The sequence below is a fragment of the Citrus clementina genome, unplaced genomic scaffold, assembly GCF_000493195.1.
Source record: "Citrus clementina cultivar Clemenules unplaced genomic scaffold, Citrus_clementina_v1.0 scaffold_1, whole genome shotgun sequence".
Classification (NCBI taxonomy): Eukaryota; Viridiplantae; Streptophyta; class Magnoliopsida; order Sapindales; family Rutaceae; genus Citrus; species Citrus x clementina.
The window spans coordinates 4,995,719-5,013,147 of NW_006263303.1; the positions used below are offsets into that span (position 1 = coordinate 4,995,719).

General features: G+C 33.1%; 1 protein-coding gene across 1 annotated transcript; it reads right to left on the reverse strand.

Moving 5' to 3' along the window:
• Window positions 1-328: 328 nt before the first annotated feature.
• On the reverse strand, window positions 329-4,388 carry LOC18054840. Its single transcript, XM_006450953.2, has 8 exons — window positions 3,774-4,388; window positions 3,048-3,185; window positions 2,894-2,962; window positions 2,721-2,792; window positions 1,833-1,915; window positions 1,594-1,725; window positions 1,206-1,419; window positions 329-618 (listed from the first exon to the last, which is right to left on the reverse strand). The coding sequence occupies exons 1-8, from the start codon at window positions 4,185-4,187 to the stop codon at window positions 571-573; spliced, it is 1,170 nt and encodes a 389-aa protein (XP_006451016.1). The 5' UTR covers window positions 4,188-4,388; the 3' UTR covers window positions 329-570.
• Window positions 4,389-17,429: the final 13,041 nt, after the last annotated feature.

The window sequence follows — 17,429 nt, forward strand, 5'->3', positions numbered from 1 at the left end:
GCTTGTTGATGCCAATTTTCTTCGCGAAGTAAAAACAGACAACAATGGGAATCAACTGTTTTCAATTTGCTAACGTTTGTCGATGGCATTGGAGGCACTGAGGCAGCAATAGTTTTTGCACTGTTTCTGTAATCTCTTTAATTGATTGTTTCACATTCAAATCCAAACCGGATTCCAGCACATGACTCAGGTTGTGAAAACCAAGAGATTCCGAACCAAAAATGGGCATAAATATCAATAAGCCAACACTTTCATCCTATTGCATGAGTATAGGCAAAATCACTCAGAAGCGTGTGTTTTGGACAACAATATAGTAGCAGACAGAGAGGTTAACAATTGGAATATCAAATATGTAATAGAAAGAGACTGTCGTTTGACTATAGTAATAAGACAGAAAAAATATAAACTATGCGAAATTTTCTACATATGTATACATGGTAATCAATATCATTCTAATGCATGCCTATAATATTTGCTATATCAGCAATTTACTGGAAAATAACCATTAGAAGAGAAGGAAGATGATGAATTGGGAGCTGGGGGAGCGCTGGTCAAAGTATCGGCGCAAATTCACGAATCCAATGAGAACTCCTCAAGCCATATGAGTACTTCATTCCTCTTCAATGCAGCGAACCACAAAAGAAAAAGAGAAGGGATGATATTAATAAATAATAACATGTGTTTATCTACTAATGATAATAAAATAGTATTTTCCTATTGTAACCCAATGATAGTGCTAGTGATGACTTTTCTGAATCTGTCCATTGGCCATGGTATGTAATTGGTACTGAAGTTGGGCAAAATCTTAGACATTTCTTGATGTCTTCCTTGTATAAACCCATACTTCACAGTGATACAATAAGTTTTTTTTTTTCCCCTCTCTCTCTCTCTCTCTCTCTCACTAGCCTAAAAGCTATCACAAGTAGTTTTGCTTTTAAGTATTTTAGCGGTCAGTAGCAAAGTTTAGTTTATATTCCCTATATGGATGGATGGCTAATACAGAGGTTTACACAGTGAACAGCATGTAAATCTAACATCTTTGACTATGCCACAGTAAATTTTCTCTTTAAGAAGCCTAATAATCACGAGCTAGATGTCTTAAAGTTGAATTATAAGGAAAAGTGCAGAACAAATACTAGAAACACAGTGGAGACAGACATTTAATAAACGGGAAAAATATCCTTGGACAGAGTTCAATATCATACCATTATAAAGCTCCATGTTTGGCCGGGGTCATTGTATCGAGCAAGCAGACAACCAATTTTAGGTCTCAGACCATCTCTGATAAGACTAGTGCGCAATTCTTTCTCTTTCTCACGAACAATATCCTCAGTAGGTTTTCCACTGAACTTCAATACTGCAGCAATGCCTCCTTCCACCTTTCTGAGGTCAAGTGTTTCTTGATTAGGATCTGGTAAGCTGGATAAAGGTTCACACTTATTACTTGTCTGCTTCTACCATGGAATGGATAAATAAATATTCATTTTCCAAATATTTCCTCTCTCCAAGGTTTTGAGATTAATCAATGGAACAAACATTTCTAATAGCTTCAGATATCCATAATGTGCAACAAATATAGTTAATGAATCTCACCTGCTCATATCCTTATCCTGTGGAAGAACAATTTGGATAGATACTTTCTTCAATTCATTATCATATGCCTGAGTGAAGACAGGGGTTGTCATAGGTATCTTCTCTGTTTCGGAGTTTTTCCCAAAAATATACCTGTACAGATAGAATCAACTATAAGAAATATCAATATAGCATCTGAATGATTGGAGAAGAAGGAAAATACTGATTTTGGATTTAATTAAAATAAATATACAACTTACCCAGCAACATCATTAAAGCCAGTTGACCCAGATAGCTTGTCTCCATTAGTTTCCACCACGATAAATGGGGAGTACCTCCTAACCTGTACAATCATTCTTGTGTCTGGTCATATAAATTTACGACACTGAATTACATTTGTTTAGCTCGTGAATATGAAACAAAAACTACTAGAACGAGTTATCTTTCAGTGGTTACAAAAATTTTAATTAGTGCATAAATTTTATAAAATTTTAGGAAAGCAAAAGAGTAGACAGGCTGCCGAAGATTATGACCACAATAGTATGAAACCATACAATAATGAGAGTCCGCTATATTCTTTAAGTCCAGTTCAAGATAGTGATTAATGTGCAGATCAATTGGTACTAAAGGGGTATAAGACCATTCTGCACAGATATGCAATGAGTTTTTCTTGGTATTTATATTCTGTTGCCTTCCTTTACATTTGTAAAGAATTAACTGCATATTGTGCCCTTGGACTTGCACAATCACACTTCATGTTCCTCAGAAGGACAGCCTCTCTTTGTTTTGTTATGCACAAAGTAAAAAGTACAGCTTACTGACTTAAAGAACAATTGAGAAAAGAAATAGCAGTAACAGTGCAGTGCATCTATTTTGTACTGTGAGTAGCACTATTTCTCATAGCCAGCTGACATTAATATTTCTAATAATCATCTTTGTTGATAAACCTAAGTTCAAGTCAGGCATCTTTCTGTTTTTTATGCACTTAATGAAAATTTAACCTCTCTGTCTTTAATGTTTAACAAACAAAATGACCATGCATAACTAGATAGTATGCTTGTTTTGATACTGATTCAGTGATTCACGCACAAGAGAGAAATAAATAAAACAAGAATGAAACACAATCTATCCAAGGGAGTGCAAAAAACCTCATAATTTGCAGTCCTTTTGAGTATCTGATATTTTGGTGTTTCCAGATCAGGAGTCTTGTAAATTCGCAACTGCAAAGAATTAAAATGTACACTTAAGAAAGAAAACTAATTTGTGTCTAGTTGTACATGCTGATCTAGGTGAATTTAAAGCAAATAAAAGGAGTCAAAACCTGCTTCAACACATCCAAGAAACCCTCCAGCGAAAAATAGTCATTATTCTTGATGGAATCCCATAAATCCTACAAATTGAAAAACACAGGTTGCTGATATTTCTGGTCAACCGCATAGTCTATCCATTTTAACCGAAGATATTTGAGATTGTACCAAGTGGCTGCAAAACTTCCCGGTCTCTGGATTAATGCCCATAACCGAGGTGCCAGTAAATACCAACTCTGGTTTCCATGGCAGAGGCATGAACTTCATTACCATAGTCCATCTTGTAGTTATCTCATACGGTCCTGTCTACAACAACTCAACCAGTCAAGAAAAAGTTGCATTGCTTAAGTGATAATCAATATTGTGACAGTTTTAGCACCAAAAACTAAAATTCAGTTTAAGAGCGTAAATAGAAAAAGCATCTTAACTCAAAATTTGGTCATCATTGAATATAATAAATGTGTAATTCTCTAATACTGACTCAATAATCTAATTATTAAACACTAAGAATTCCATGCAGTCGCTAATCTCAGGAATGGAAGTCAACCATTTAGACCAGTACAAGATGGCATTAAATTATGAATATATGCAACTTCAAAAACCTTAAATTATTCACTCTGAAAGGCTGCAACAGCAAGCATAATGTATAATTTAACTGTCAACATCATAGGTATACCAAATCATTCTAATCACTGCTTTGCATTGAACTTTTATATACAGTTTTACTAATGCCAGAACATGGTTACATCATCATCATTACGTAAGACATTTTTACATATCTTGTATTAAAAAAAAGAAAAAAAAAATTACAAGGTCAAACTAAAAAGTGTAAATGCGGTCAATACACAAGCTGTTCTATTCAATTAATAAAACAAACTAATAATAAAACCAAACCTGCTTGACCCAGTGCAACTGAAAGGCAGGTCTGAAGACCATCTTCAACATAGAAATGTTGAAAAGATAACCACTTATAGTATCATGTTTGGTGATAGGGTCCCTGAACTTGACCTGCTCATCGTACGCCGTCCGGTCAATCCCCTGATCATCAAACAGATGTGGAAGATCATCATATAAAAAACCCACAAGCCATTCCACGTCGACCGTTGATTGTGGCGGGCTGCTTTGGTCCACTAGGCTCAGCCTAACTGCCCACTTCAAATTCTGGTTAGTTTTAACGGCTATACTTCTTGATTTGAAACTTCTTGGAGGGAAATAAAGTCTGACGGGTCTTGTGGTGCTCAGCTGGTGGGAAGTGAGACCAGAGGCCGCAATTGGCCGCAAATTTTGGTGAGCATGTGTGCTGGCCATTGATTTTATTTTATTTTATTGTATTTCTTTATAATCCTTTCACTAATTTTAATCGACGAGTCTAATGGTGTGGCTTTGGCTTGGTGGAGTAGTTTGCAGAGGCAAGGAAACGATTGGCTGATATTGATTGAAGATTTTGAGAAGCGCAATAGTCCAACGACGAGTGATGTGTAGCGTCAGCTGCATCTGTATAATGTATCACCATGTTCCATGTATGTATCGTCTTTGGGCCTTGGGTTGGGTACTTGATAACAATCGAGAGTTCTTCGGGTCGGGTCACCAAGCCCATTAGTAAACTAGTAGCCATGACTCATGAATGTACAAATTTATCAATGCAATGATTTTCAGAAAGATGCATATTTTTTGAACAACAAAGAAAGTTGAGTACTGCTAAATGGCTAGATGGTTGAGAGAAGCTGCCATTTTGCCCTTCTCTCAACCATCTAGCCATTTAATAGAAATAATAGAAAAATGAAAAGTAAGGCAGCTTTATTTTCAAAGAAAAAAAGTAAGCTACTGTTTTGCCATTCTCTCGACCATCATTGTCAGAAACACTCTCTCTCAGCCATCGTCCATCTCTCCCTCCCTCAGCACACTAAGGCGTTGAGGTAGTTGTGATACGAAGGAGAGAAGGCAGTCTCGATGTAGAAGCCTTGACTGCAGATCAAGGGTTTCCCTCTCTCCCTCCCTCAGCACACTCCACTCCTTCCTCTAGCACTCTCTCCCTTGACTGCAGATCACTCCAGCACTCTCTCCCGCACGTGATTTTTTTATAATTATTTTTTGATAATTGTTGGTAATTTTGTTCCTCACTCGCTCGTTACTACAGATCTACTCCGTGGTCGCTGCTCAGTGGTAATTATTTTGATAATTATTTTTTATAATTGTTGGTAATTTTGTAAGTATTATTTTGTTTGGTAATTACTTAATTTGGTAATTATGTTGTTGGTAATTTTATTGGTAATTAATTATGGTAATCATTTTGTTTGGTAATTATTTTTGTTGAGTGATTATTTTGTTGAGAATTATTTTGGTAATTATATTGTTGGTAGTTACTTAATTTCGTAATTATGTTGTTGGTAATTTTATTGGTAATTAATTATTCGGTAAGTATTTTGTTTGGTAATTATTTTATTGGGAATTATTTGGTAATTATTTTGTTGGTAATTATTTGGTGAGAATTGCCGGTTTGTATATGTATTTCACATGTTGAAATTTTTGTTGATCATTATTTGGTGAAAATTTCCGGTTGGGTAAAAATTTTTGTTGGTAATTACTTGGTGAAAATTGTCGGTTGGTATATGTATTGCATATGTTGAAAATTTTGTTAGTAATTATTTGGTGAAAATTGTCGGATTAAGTTTCAATTGTTGCATAAAGAACTTGAGCATACGCAACTTCGAAGTAAACATGAACCAATTTACTATTTCATTAAAATTTTTATGATTATTGTATTATGCTTTATATTAAATTTTTATTTTTAAGTTGTTTTAATTTGTACAATTATTTCATTAAAAATTTGTAGACATATATAATTGTACCGTCCCTCTAAATATAAGATTCAAGTTGTTGTTTTAAGTTTTTATTGTTGTTATTGTACTGACTTATGTCATGGAAAATTGTCAAAAAATACCATCGAAAAAAGCTACCAAACCAAAACAATTATAGAAAAACAACAATTGTGCAATTACATGTTCATCACTAAATTAGTTCGATTTAGCCAAATTCAAACATCAATCACATCCATTGTTGTGTTCATTACGTTGTTGATGTAGCAAATGTTGGAAACTTCCTGCTCATCCAAATCAATACTGAAAAAAAAACCATTGCATTATGCTTGCTTGTTCTGAAAGTACTTTAGAATTGTCATAGCATCTCCTTCTCCAAGTTGTAATTGCCTAGTTTTGTCAACAAGATTTCTACAATTTTTTTTTTTAGAAATGACACATTTTCATATCCACCAGCTTCAACAACAATAAAATTAAAATTGCTGGCAATTTTAATTCATGCACAATCATTCATTTTAATATGCTTTCTTGCACTTGCACTAATGTTGCGATTACAAGAAAAATATTTAGCTTTGTTCAGACTTAATCCATGATTGTGCTGAATGTTTAAAGTTCAAAGAACCAATTTTCCATCTTCATTTACACAACCTCTCATTCTAGCATCACAACCAGTTTTCGCAATAGGTTTTGGTTTCAGCACATCAGTAGATTTACTTTCTGACTTGCCACTACGACCACATGCAACGTCGTGTATCTTACAATTTCATCGCTCCCTTTCTTACTAGTTAGCTTCTTCACAGGAAACCCTTCTTGTTCACAATAGGCTTTGTAAAATTGCCACATTTCCTCATGACTGTCAAATAACATCTCAAGAGTCGGCTCATATTTTTCCGATTGCACATCTTCGACTCCATCTTCATGTTCCAAATTTTCCATTTCTACAAAATAATTAATATTTGTATTAAGAATAAATTATTATAAATTTTTCCAAACACCATCTGGCAATAATTTAATCTATTAAAGTTCTAAAAATTTAAATTAAAAAATGATAAATTGAACACAAAATTTAAATTTAAAAAATTCTAAATTGAAACAAAATTTAAATTAAAAAATTCTAAATCCCACACATCATTTAAATTAAAAAAATTCTAAATCAAACACATAATTTAAATAAAAATATTTCTAAATTGAACACAAAATTTAAATTTAAAAATTTCTAAATCAAACACATTTATCATTATCATTTAACCAGTAAATGCAAGTACATTTCTATTATTATCATATAATAAAATTTAATAGGAAAAATAAAAAAAAAATCACTCTTTATAATCAGGTAATTACCAGCTGGGTGTTTTACTTCAAGATCTAGATCGGCCACTACTGCTAATGCCGTTTCTCTCTTGCTTGTGATGAGGAAAAAATGTTGTTTCGAGTTCTCTTGTGATGAACTACTGCTAAAGAAAAAATGTCATCTCTCCTACTTGTGAACTACTGCTAAGTGATGAGAGAAAAATTGTAAAGAAGGCAGTCTAGTGAATGAGAAAAAGAAAGTTACTTTGCCCTTCTCTCAACAAAAGTTAAGCATGGTCACGTTGGGGACAAAAAAAGACCAACTGCTTGCTTTGTCCTTTTAAAAAAAGAATACTGAAAAGAGAAAGTAACATGGAGGAGTGGGGGCCAAGAGACGAAACGCCAGCACAAACTGCCGTTTCGGGCGGCGTTCTCTCAGTCTTCCCGACGTTAAGCATTTTCTTATAAATATTTGAGAAACACATTTTACAATGACTTGATCACTAGTGGTACACTTCCCACTTATTATTCCAACCTTTACAATCCTCAAGTAAGATGTAAGCATGGATTAAATGATTAAATAGAATAATAAATAATCTCAAAAATCATAAGTTGAGTCGCAAATATAAGCTCATATTTGAATGGCCACCGACTTATAATAATTTTTTTTTTTTGAAAAGACCGACTTATAATTAAAATGTCATGAAGGCACATAACTAATACTAATGACACAATTCTACTTGAAAAGCTAATTATTATATTAGTAGTAGTACATATAGCCACAAAAACTGAAGATTTTTCTTGTATCCTCGGTTCATATCATCACATGCTTTGCACATTTGCTTCCACTATCTCCCCAAGAAAAAGCACAAAAACAAAAAGATCTCATGGACACAGCTTTCCATGTACATGTCAAATTATCAATTGATATGGACACTGCACAGATTCTGCATTACAGAGAACTGTCTACGATGCTGCCACCTAGGCCTTCACGTGGCCATTTTCGTCACGAGCCCTACACACTTTTGCCTCAAAGTTCCACGAGACAACCAGAAACCGGAACAAGCCCCTTCCAAGGCTTCGCCTTTTCCCCCTCTATTTAAGTTTAATCTCTCCTCGTATATTGACCCAGGTCAGACGATTGCAATTTCCTGTTATTAAATTTTTTGTTTCTCTGTTCATTGAACCAAATAAAATATGGCTCCGATGAGCTCATCATTAGAGGGCATCACGCATGGTAATGTGCATCATCGTGATGACGATAGCATTCATGTTTATGGCTGTCCTTACTATTACCGTAATGAACCATTTGAAGGGGATGGAGACGACGACGACGATGACGACGACGGCTGTGACTTGGCTCCAGCTGCATCCATGGAGGGTGATGGGGACGATGACGACGATGACGGTGGCTATGATTATGCTCCGGCTGCTTAGTCAAGTGATGACCAACATTTGTGAAACCCTAGCTAGCTACTTTTAGTTCTTCAGTTTTATATATATATATGTGAAACCCTAAATTCCACTCAGAGTTATTGATATAATAATAAACTTATATGTAATCCGTGTAACGAGTGGCTTTTTGGCCTTAGTGAGGAAATAATAATCCAGTAAGACTACTTATATAATAAGATCGATGTAGCATGATAAACAGATGTTTATAAATAATAAATAAAGTTATTGATAATCGTGTTTGTATTTGTTTGATTATATATTCTTAATTATATCATCCGCCTATTTTCACATTTATTTGTTATTTCCTGAGAGTAAAGGAGTCAATAAAGAAGATTTTAAATGTTAATGATTAATTATCAGGTGATTGATGAACTTTGCAGGTTAAAAATAAATTTCCTGCCTGCATAGAACTGCAGTACTCTAGCCCAGAGAGAAACATTTCAAGTTCAGCTTTTCGACTTTCACAGAGAATTTACCTATATAAGACTATTTTGCTGCTGGTGTATATATATGTTGGTGTCAACTAATATGCATTTGGATTTCCTTTTCTTTTTGTATTTCAAGTCTTTGAACTTTGGGGGTTCAAGTTGAAGAGGATACATTTTTATTTGCGGGTGGGAAGGAGTAGACAGAGTGCGAGGTAACTAAAAAATCATGGCCCAATTGAATCAGTTTCAGTTTTCTAATGGACAATTTGACTCTATTTTCAAGCATTCATGATCAGTTTATCATTATTTATGAACGCAGTTACTAGCTAGTGATCAGTTCAATGCAGCGTAGAAAATTGGAAAGCAAATAAAAGCTTGCGCTGGTTTTCATTAATATCTTGAATGTTGAATCAAGAAATTAACACTTTAGATCTGAAATTTGAACATAAAAAATGGTAATCCGGGGACATTGATCGGGACGACATGTGTTTGTCATCATTATAGGGTCTATTATTTTGGATTAATATTAACATACGGCCAGCTATAAAGTATATAAATGAGTTTATTAGATTTTATATTACAAGTCTTATTTTCCAAGTCTCAAGAGGCCTCTCCTCAAAAAAAAAAAAAAAAAAAAGTCTCAAGAGGCCTAGTCTTACCGCAAAACCTTCTTAGCTCAGAATCCTCTCTTAAGAAAAATATGATGTTTCGTGAAAACAAATCCTTGACTTAATGAGTAAGAGAGATGGAGTTTCGTTCTTTTGGTTTAGACCAAACTTAAGGAGGATTTGCTTGTGTTTGTAAAAGGGTTATAACTTCCTAAACCTGCTAGGGTTAGGGTTTCATCAGGACCTTAATACAATAAAATATGGATAAATTAATAGTATTGGAACCAAGAAAAAATTATTATCTAATTAAGTATTTATTATGTAATTAAATGATTACTAATTAATCAAATTACAATTTAGCAAGTTGATCCTAAGTGAAATTTGGCAAAACCTATTACTTAATTAAGTATTAATTCATCAAGATTTTACATGTTTAAAGCAAGGAACCAACAAAATAAGCAATCATAACATAAAAATAAACTATCATACTGTTGTGTGCGGAATGCGGGAATCAAGTGTACCAAATAATCACAAAAAATAAATGACACAAAATTTAACGTGGTTCGGCAATATGCCTACGTCCATGGGAATAAAAGAAAATAATTGTATAATTAACAATTATTGGAGTACAAAATTTGAGTAAAGAAATCTCACTTTTCAAAACCCAAATACACCTAATACTTTCACACACTTGAAAGAAAAACTTCTCAATTACAAACACTCTCCAATTGCTCACTCTCTCAACAATTCTTCACTTGAATTGTTGTTCTCAATTTTGGAATGCTATGTAATGAAAAAATGTCTTCAATTTATAGGCTTGAAGCTTGCACTATTTCACCTAACCCAAGTACTATTCCACCTAACCCAAACAAATTGTCAATGGTGCCCATTTTACAAATTTAACAAATTTACCAACTTTTCATTTTTTCTTCATTTGTTTGGTAATCTTTTGAAAATTTGCATGCTTTCTTCAAATTTAGATGCCACGTGCATGTGCCCAATGACTTTTCAACACATACAAGCCCTAAAACGTCATGTGCAACCCTCAAAGGGTTAGCCTAGGCCTCAACAAACACATTATATATGCCCTTGCTCAAAGAGAGGACCACGAAGCACGTTATCTGCTTCAGTCTGGGCTACTATTCTGGAAAGTTGCGTTCTACTCATGATATTTCCTTGGTAATCTCCTTAGGGTTTTAAAAGCAAGGACTTAAACCTATATAAGACACGATAGGAAATGGCTTAAGCCCTAAATCAGAACTCCAATTCAAAACTCCTTATAATTTGACATAGATCATATCCAAAATCTCAAGTCAAAACATGTTCTCCGTCATTTGTTGGGCTAATCTGGTCCCACGCTGTTGACACTATTTGTCGACTCATTCTTCACACTGCGGCTTAATATTACAAGAATATCAAATACGGCCAGAAGCTAGGACACATCAGCACTCAATTCTCTAATCAGATTAAAAGGTGAGTTTAATGGCATGGGAAAATATATTATTGGGTAAATTGGGTGACTGTCTCACTGCATGATGACGCAATTTCAAAATATACTACGTATATTTCCTCACAAACCTTCACTACTATCCGGGGGCAAAGACAACATATTAATTGAGTGGAGACCTATTCAATAGTAATATGAAAAAGAAAATTTAAAGAATAATGAATATATCTATTTGAAAGATTTATCATACTTCACTGTAAGTCTACAATTATTAACAAATTTGTGGGCCATTTAAAAAATAAATTAATGCTAATATTTATGGGTTATATTTTAATTAACAAAGCCCAACTCTAAGTGTAAATATATCGGGGGTTTGAATATAATTTGAATTATTGGGGAGTTGAGTATAGTTTATTGGAGATTTTAATTAAAAAAAATTAACTAAACATTAAATGATTTCTTTTTTCTAGCAGGGACTCAAGTATCCACCCCTCACCCTATGAATGCCCCACTACTATTATCATTACTCATCATAATGATCAGATTTTTCTCCAAAAGAATATATATTTTAAAAAATGTGGGTCTATGAGAATTTTTATTCGGCTTCATACCACCGAAGGTCTTACTTTTGTATGCACTTGGACATGTCTATATATTTTCACAGGGGCAGAATTAAATTCTAGAAAAGACAGCTCTCTACTAGGCCTAGTTGCCTCATCAGCCAACTCAAGTCCAAACGATAATCTAACTTCTATTGAATTGTCAAAAGTAGAGTGTAGTATGTCATCAATACATCAGAGTGTTGTGCACAGAATTGAGACACGCATTTCCAGTAACAAATTACAATGCCTTATACATTTTCGGAATTAACTAAATTACGCGGACCCGGCCATTGAATCAAGAGAAAGTGATCAAAATGATGGTTGTCACATGGTGCTCATTAATGTACGTACATACCTTTGAAAACCCAATTGTGGAGAATAAATGGATAATAATTACTAATATTAGTGAACCCCACTTTCAAATATCCGCGAAAGGCGTACACAAATCCACATAAAACTTTGAGTTTCCAAAAATCTAGCAATTTGTATATGACCCTTCAATGCGCTAAGAGGTGCTTTATGACACATCATCTCACCACTTTAACATGTGCTTGCTGAGTTGGCGTTGAGAGTCCTATGTGGTTGGACCAAATGGTGCCAGCTGGCATCGGCATTTGTCCGTCACACACTTAATGCACCTCTCCACACTCCTCACGTGGTGTTCCCGAGCCTAAACCATGTAAGCCACCTTCCCTCCTCCTATATTAGCAAGTCTCCTCTCGTTTCCACTTCAAACTCGACAAAAATCACCAGATAACTAAAAGCGCACAAGTTTTTGTTTTTGTTTGCACTCTTTCTTTGCTAGCCATCTCCGTAAGCCATTCTAAAAATGTGTCTCATTTCAAAGGTCATTGTGCCCTCATCATGGTGCAAGAAGTATGGAGATGGATATGATGAGGGTGAAGATGGATATGAGTATGTCCTGGCAGCATGCGTTGAAGGTGACGGCGACGACGATGATGGGGATTACGATTATGCTCCAGCTGCATGAATAAACTCTCCATAATTTATTTAATTATTCTATATATATATATATATATATATATAATTTACTAGAAACAAAGCTAGCAGTCATGAGAGGTTATTTTTTGCCAAAAAATCTTGTACGTCAAGAGCACGTACGATACGTAGACCATATATGTAATAGTGGGACATGCACCTTATGGTAGTGGGTCGTAAGTACTTGTATGTTAGCAAGATGATGATGAAGGTGTGATTTTATGTCGTCTACACTTTCATCATCATGCAATATTGTACGAGGCCAAGAGTGACTTAATGTAGCAATCATGATTTATTGTATATTAGTATGTATGGTTTATGATAATGGTGGCAGCATATACTGTTCAGTTATTATGTATAACATCTAATTTCTGGCTTTGTATTTTCGTGTGTGTATATGTATCGTAGTCAAAGGAAATATTTAATAGGTTTAGTTGAATATAATGATTTGCATATGAGTATAATCTCTTGATGAGCACACTGCTGTTGAAAGAGAATGTTTTATTCTTGTCTTCAAGTATAATGGTCCCAAGCTATATAATATCAAATCACGTGCATTTGTTTTATTAAATTATCCTAAAATTAAACGAGTATCTCTTGCACTTTCATTAATATATGTATATTTTTATAATCTTGAATAATCTCTCTCTTACTATAATAATATAAATGGAACGGGGCCGCAGCAGTCCAAAAAGAAATAAAGAAAGTAGAAGTATTATTGGGAATTTGACAAGAATCAAAGCAAAATGAACCAAAGATATATATAACAAGCCACCGACTGTCTCCATTTTTGCCAATCTCTTTCAAGAAAAGAAATCATCTTTGCCATTATTATTGGGAATTAAGGAATGAGAATAAATGATGTGTTTTACTTATTTAAATAAGAGGTTGAGTTAGAATTAAAGGGGGTCCAACTAAAAGTTGGGAATAATTACTAGAGTTTTCATTTTTATGAGGAGAGTGGGTATGAGAATCCTATTCTCTGGAGTGATTATATTACATCCACTGTATTTTTAAGATTCTCATTTTATCCTTCTTTATACATTTAAAAAATAAAATAAAAATTTACATTTTAATGTCGTTGATGTCGTTGATGCCATTACTGCTTGTTGTTGTTGCGATCACCATTGCTGCTTGTGGCCACTACTGTTGCCAATCACAGATGATGATGATTATTATTACTATTGTAACAATAAGTTTTTTTAATAATAAATTTTTGAATAATAAACAATTATTATAACAATTAATAATGGTGATAATAATTAATTAATTAAAGGCATTTAGTAACTTACAACAATTCATTTGGATTCTAAGATAAAGTAAACACATCAATGGTGATATAATTCATTCTAATTTTGATTTTGATTTTAATTTCTACCGTTCAAGTAAACATCTTATTTTAATTCATATTCTTCATTCTGATTTTAATTCATTTTGATTTCAGCCCACGCTGATTACCGATTAGTAAACACAACATAAATCTCTAAGAGTGGAGGAACTTTAGAATACATCAGAGGTAATATAGCCAATTAATGCATGTATGACATGTACAGTTGCATTTTATATAACTACTAATTACATACTTATTTTTTAAAATAAATACACACATATCATAACATTATTATTTAGGAGTGATTGTGTGATTGTTAAAGGATGAGAGCAAAAGGCTTTAATGACATAAAGAAAGTAGAAGTAATGATAATAATATTGGGAATTCGAGAAGAATCACAGGAATATAACCAAAGACAAGAAATCACCACTTTAGAGTGATAACGAGCCCATAAAGAGGATACTTTAAGAGGCTGTGAAATCGGTCTCCTTTTTCGGACTAATTTCGTACGCTGGTTTCATTTTTATGGCTTATTCCTATTAAAAAATTACCTTCTCGCTGTAGACCAAATTTAATAGTTCTTCCGTGTGAGCAAAGATAATACTAATTCAAAGCATTCATTTAATCTTGAACAGAAAATCTTCCGAAATTTGAAAGCATCCATTCTAGTCCCTCATTACTCTTTTTTTTTTTTCCCCTCTGGGTTACATTCCCCCAATAATATTCCATAGACACAGTAGAATTTGGGTTAAATAAACTCCACGATTTAATAGGGAACTCATCTCTATAGCATCATATTCCTTCCTCTGTTAGTGTGTATGACCATAGACATAGAGTTATTAGGCAGTCACTGCATAGTCACCGCAACAGTGACGTACAGCCGCACAACCATTAGCATAATCGTGGCGCGTCGTTGTTCCCTTCCAATGCTCCCATTCTCAGCCATGGATTGCACACTCAGCATTTGAATCCATCAATGTTCGAGTTCTGAGCATTGATTGATTTAATGAATAGGGAAGATTGGTTGACTTTGCTTTGAATGTGATTAAGACGAGGAGAGTTTGGCTGATGGTTTTGGTGGTGGAGAACAATGGGGAGGTTAATTTATAAGAACGCTAAATACCAGGACCACCAAGCTCGGCAATCCATCGTCATGGTGCCCGCTCCTTTACCATCTAAAGTTTAAAGAAAATAATAAATTATATCTTCTTTCTTGTTATTTCTTTGAAGATTATTATATATATATACACGTACACGTAAAGGAGGCTCAATCATATTTTAGGATTTTAGACAAATTATTTTAATTAGGTCTTTTAAAATTTTGAGGTAAAATATATGATTAATTTTATTTATTTAAAATCAATTTCTCTAACTTTTTAAAATGCAAAATTATTAATTAAATTTTTATATTCTAATTTTGTTAATATATCTTTCTTAATAGATGATATAGTTAAACTATTTAACCTTTCCTATGATATGGTTGATTTTAAATAAGTTTTTATCAATGATTCCTTTTTGAGATTAAACTAATTTTTTTCTTCTCCTTTATTTTTTTTGAATTTTTTGTATCCTAATGCATATTTTTTAGAAGACTTTTTTTCCCCTAGTGAAACAAGAGGAATCAAGCAAACAATTATGTTGTGCAATTAAAAGAAAACAACCTATGAACACAATAATATTTTTTTAAAAAAATAACTAATTAACAAAATTAGTTAATAAGAGAAAGAAAAATTTAAACTTGGGAATTTGAGAACTTTAACTTTGATGGATTGACGCTTTAAGCAGCAGTGATTAATGGAAAGTAAAACAATTGATTTTTTTTTCCTTAAGCGAAAAGTAGGGTAGAGAAAGTACTTTTTTCACCAAAGCAATAAAAGTTTAGTGTATTTTTTTAATAAGTAATAATATAGACACAAATTTTTGTACAAACTGATGTGGCATGATTGAATTGGTTGGATTAAATATCTTTTAGTCCACATGATTTGTGTTTATTATTTTGTATTTTTATTAAACCAATGCCAAATTAGTTTGTACAATAGTTTATGCATGCATCATCACTCTTTTTTAATTGAAAAAAAGATATTAATGGATAATAATTTAAAAAATATGTGGCATTGATACAGTTTTTAATGAAATATATGGAGGAAATAAATGGATTAAAATTGTTAATTATAACGTTAAAAGGGGATTTTGTAAGGATTTAGTAGTTTGTTTATGGAAAATATAGTTATAAATAATAATAAATATAAATCAATAATTAATAACTATAATTTAGGAATAAAATTAGGGGTCTTCATTTATATTGGCGCCCTAGGCAACCGTCTAAGTAGCGTAAGGGAATATATATATATGTGTGTGTGTGTGTGTGTGTGTGTGTGTGTGTGTGTGCGCGCGCGCGCGTGCGTGTGCTTGTATACAATAAAATGGTCCTATAATTAATACATTAAAACTTCCTTATTTAGAGTACCTATTTTTCTTATCAAATTTACAAATTAATATAGTGAGAGTATTAGGGAGAAGGTTTCTTAACATTTACTTGATTCCTTTGAGTCAAGACTTTCCATTTATCAAGATTTGCGAACTCATATGATTGATGATTTAGGACAATGATTCCCGTAATTCATAATTTCATTTATTGTTTTTAATTTTAAGAATGAATCTTAGGCAGTTAGTTTAAATATATAGGTTTGAAAAAATAAAAAATATGTTTGAGAGGAAATTACTAAACTGCTGCTTTTTAACTATAATATAATCCATATCTTGTTTGAAAGCAGCCTATGGACAAAAAAATTAAGTCATATTTTTAAGTAAAATTTCAAGTTATTGGAACTCCACCTATTAAAGGTACGAGTGTGAGATAACACTTGTTAAAAATCTAATTTACAAGAAACAAAATATTTTTTTCTTAAGATTTAAACTCAAATGATCAGCTAAAAATATTATTTTTTAAAATAGACTGAAGAACTAAACACTAATAAAACCTTGATAAAAACTCACCCAAAACAACAACGTCGTAATTTAGTCCGATATTTATACATATATTATATTTAAAAACTGCTCTTGGACCCTTTCTTACTTATTGGTGAACCAAAAGCATATGAAAATAAATAAATTATTGCATCCGATAAAGCGAAATTGTTAATGATATATTTTTTAAAAAATGGTGGGTCTAAGAGAATATTGATGCGTTGTGATTGATATGAGGAAGACATGTATCATTTAATAAAGGTCTTACTATAAGCTTACACATATAATCTTTAAATCATCCAATGTAAGCCATCTCTAGCCGCATCGTCGGTCAACTCGAGTCCAACTGACTTACATTTCCAGCAACAAACTTATATCGGGGACCCATTTGTAGAGGATATATATAACTAGTGAATCCCACTTAAAAAGGTTTGTCCGCAAATCGACTTAAAAACTTCATTACTCCGCCAAAGAAATCTTGCCATATGTATGACCCCTCGGTGCACTAAAAGATGCCTCATTGTTTTACACACCATGTCACAAGGCCAGCATGGTTTTGTTTAATTAGCTTGCTGAATTGGCATTGAGAGTCCTATGTGGTTGGACCA

What these genes read in the sequence shown, in the direction of transcription:
- LOC18054840 (XM_006450953.2), bottom strand. Translation starts at nt 4,187, where the DNA reads ATGGCCAGCACACATGCTCACCAAAATTTGCGGCCAATTGCGGCCTCT. An exon ending in TCTTGGATGTGTTGAAGCAG is followed by an intron (nt 2,793 to 2,893) that starts GTTTTGACTCCT and finishes AATTCTTTGCAG; the next exon opens with TTGCGAATTTACAAGACTCC. An exon ending in GGCTTTAATGATGTTGCTGG is followed by an intron (nt 1,726 to 1,832) that starts GTAAGTTGTATA and finishes CTATCTGTACAG; the next exon opens with GTATATTTTTGGGAAAAACT.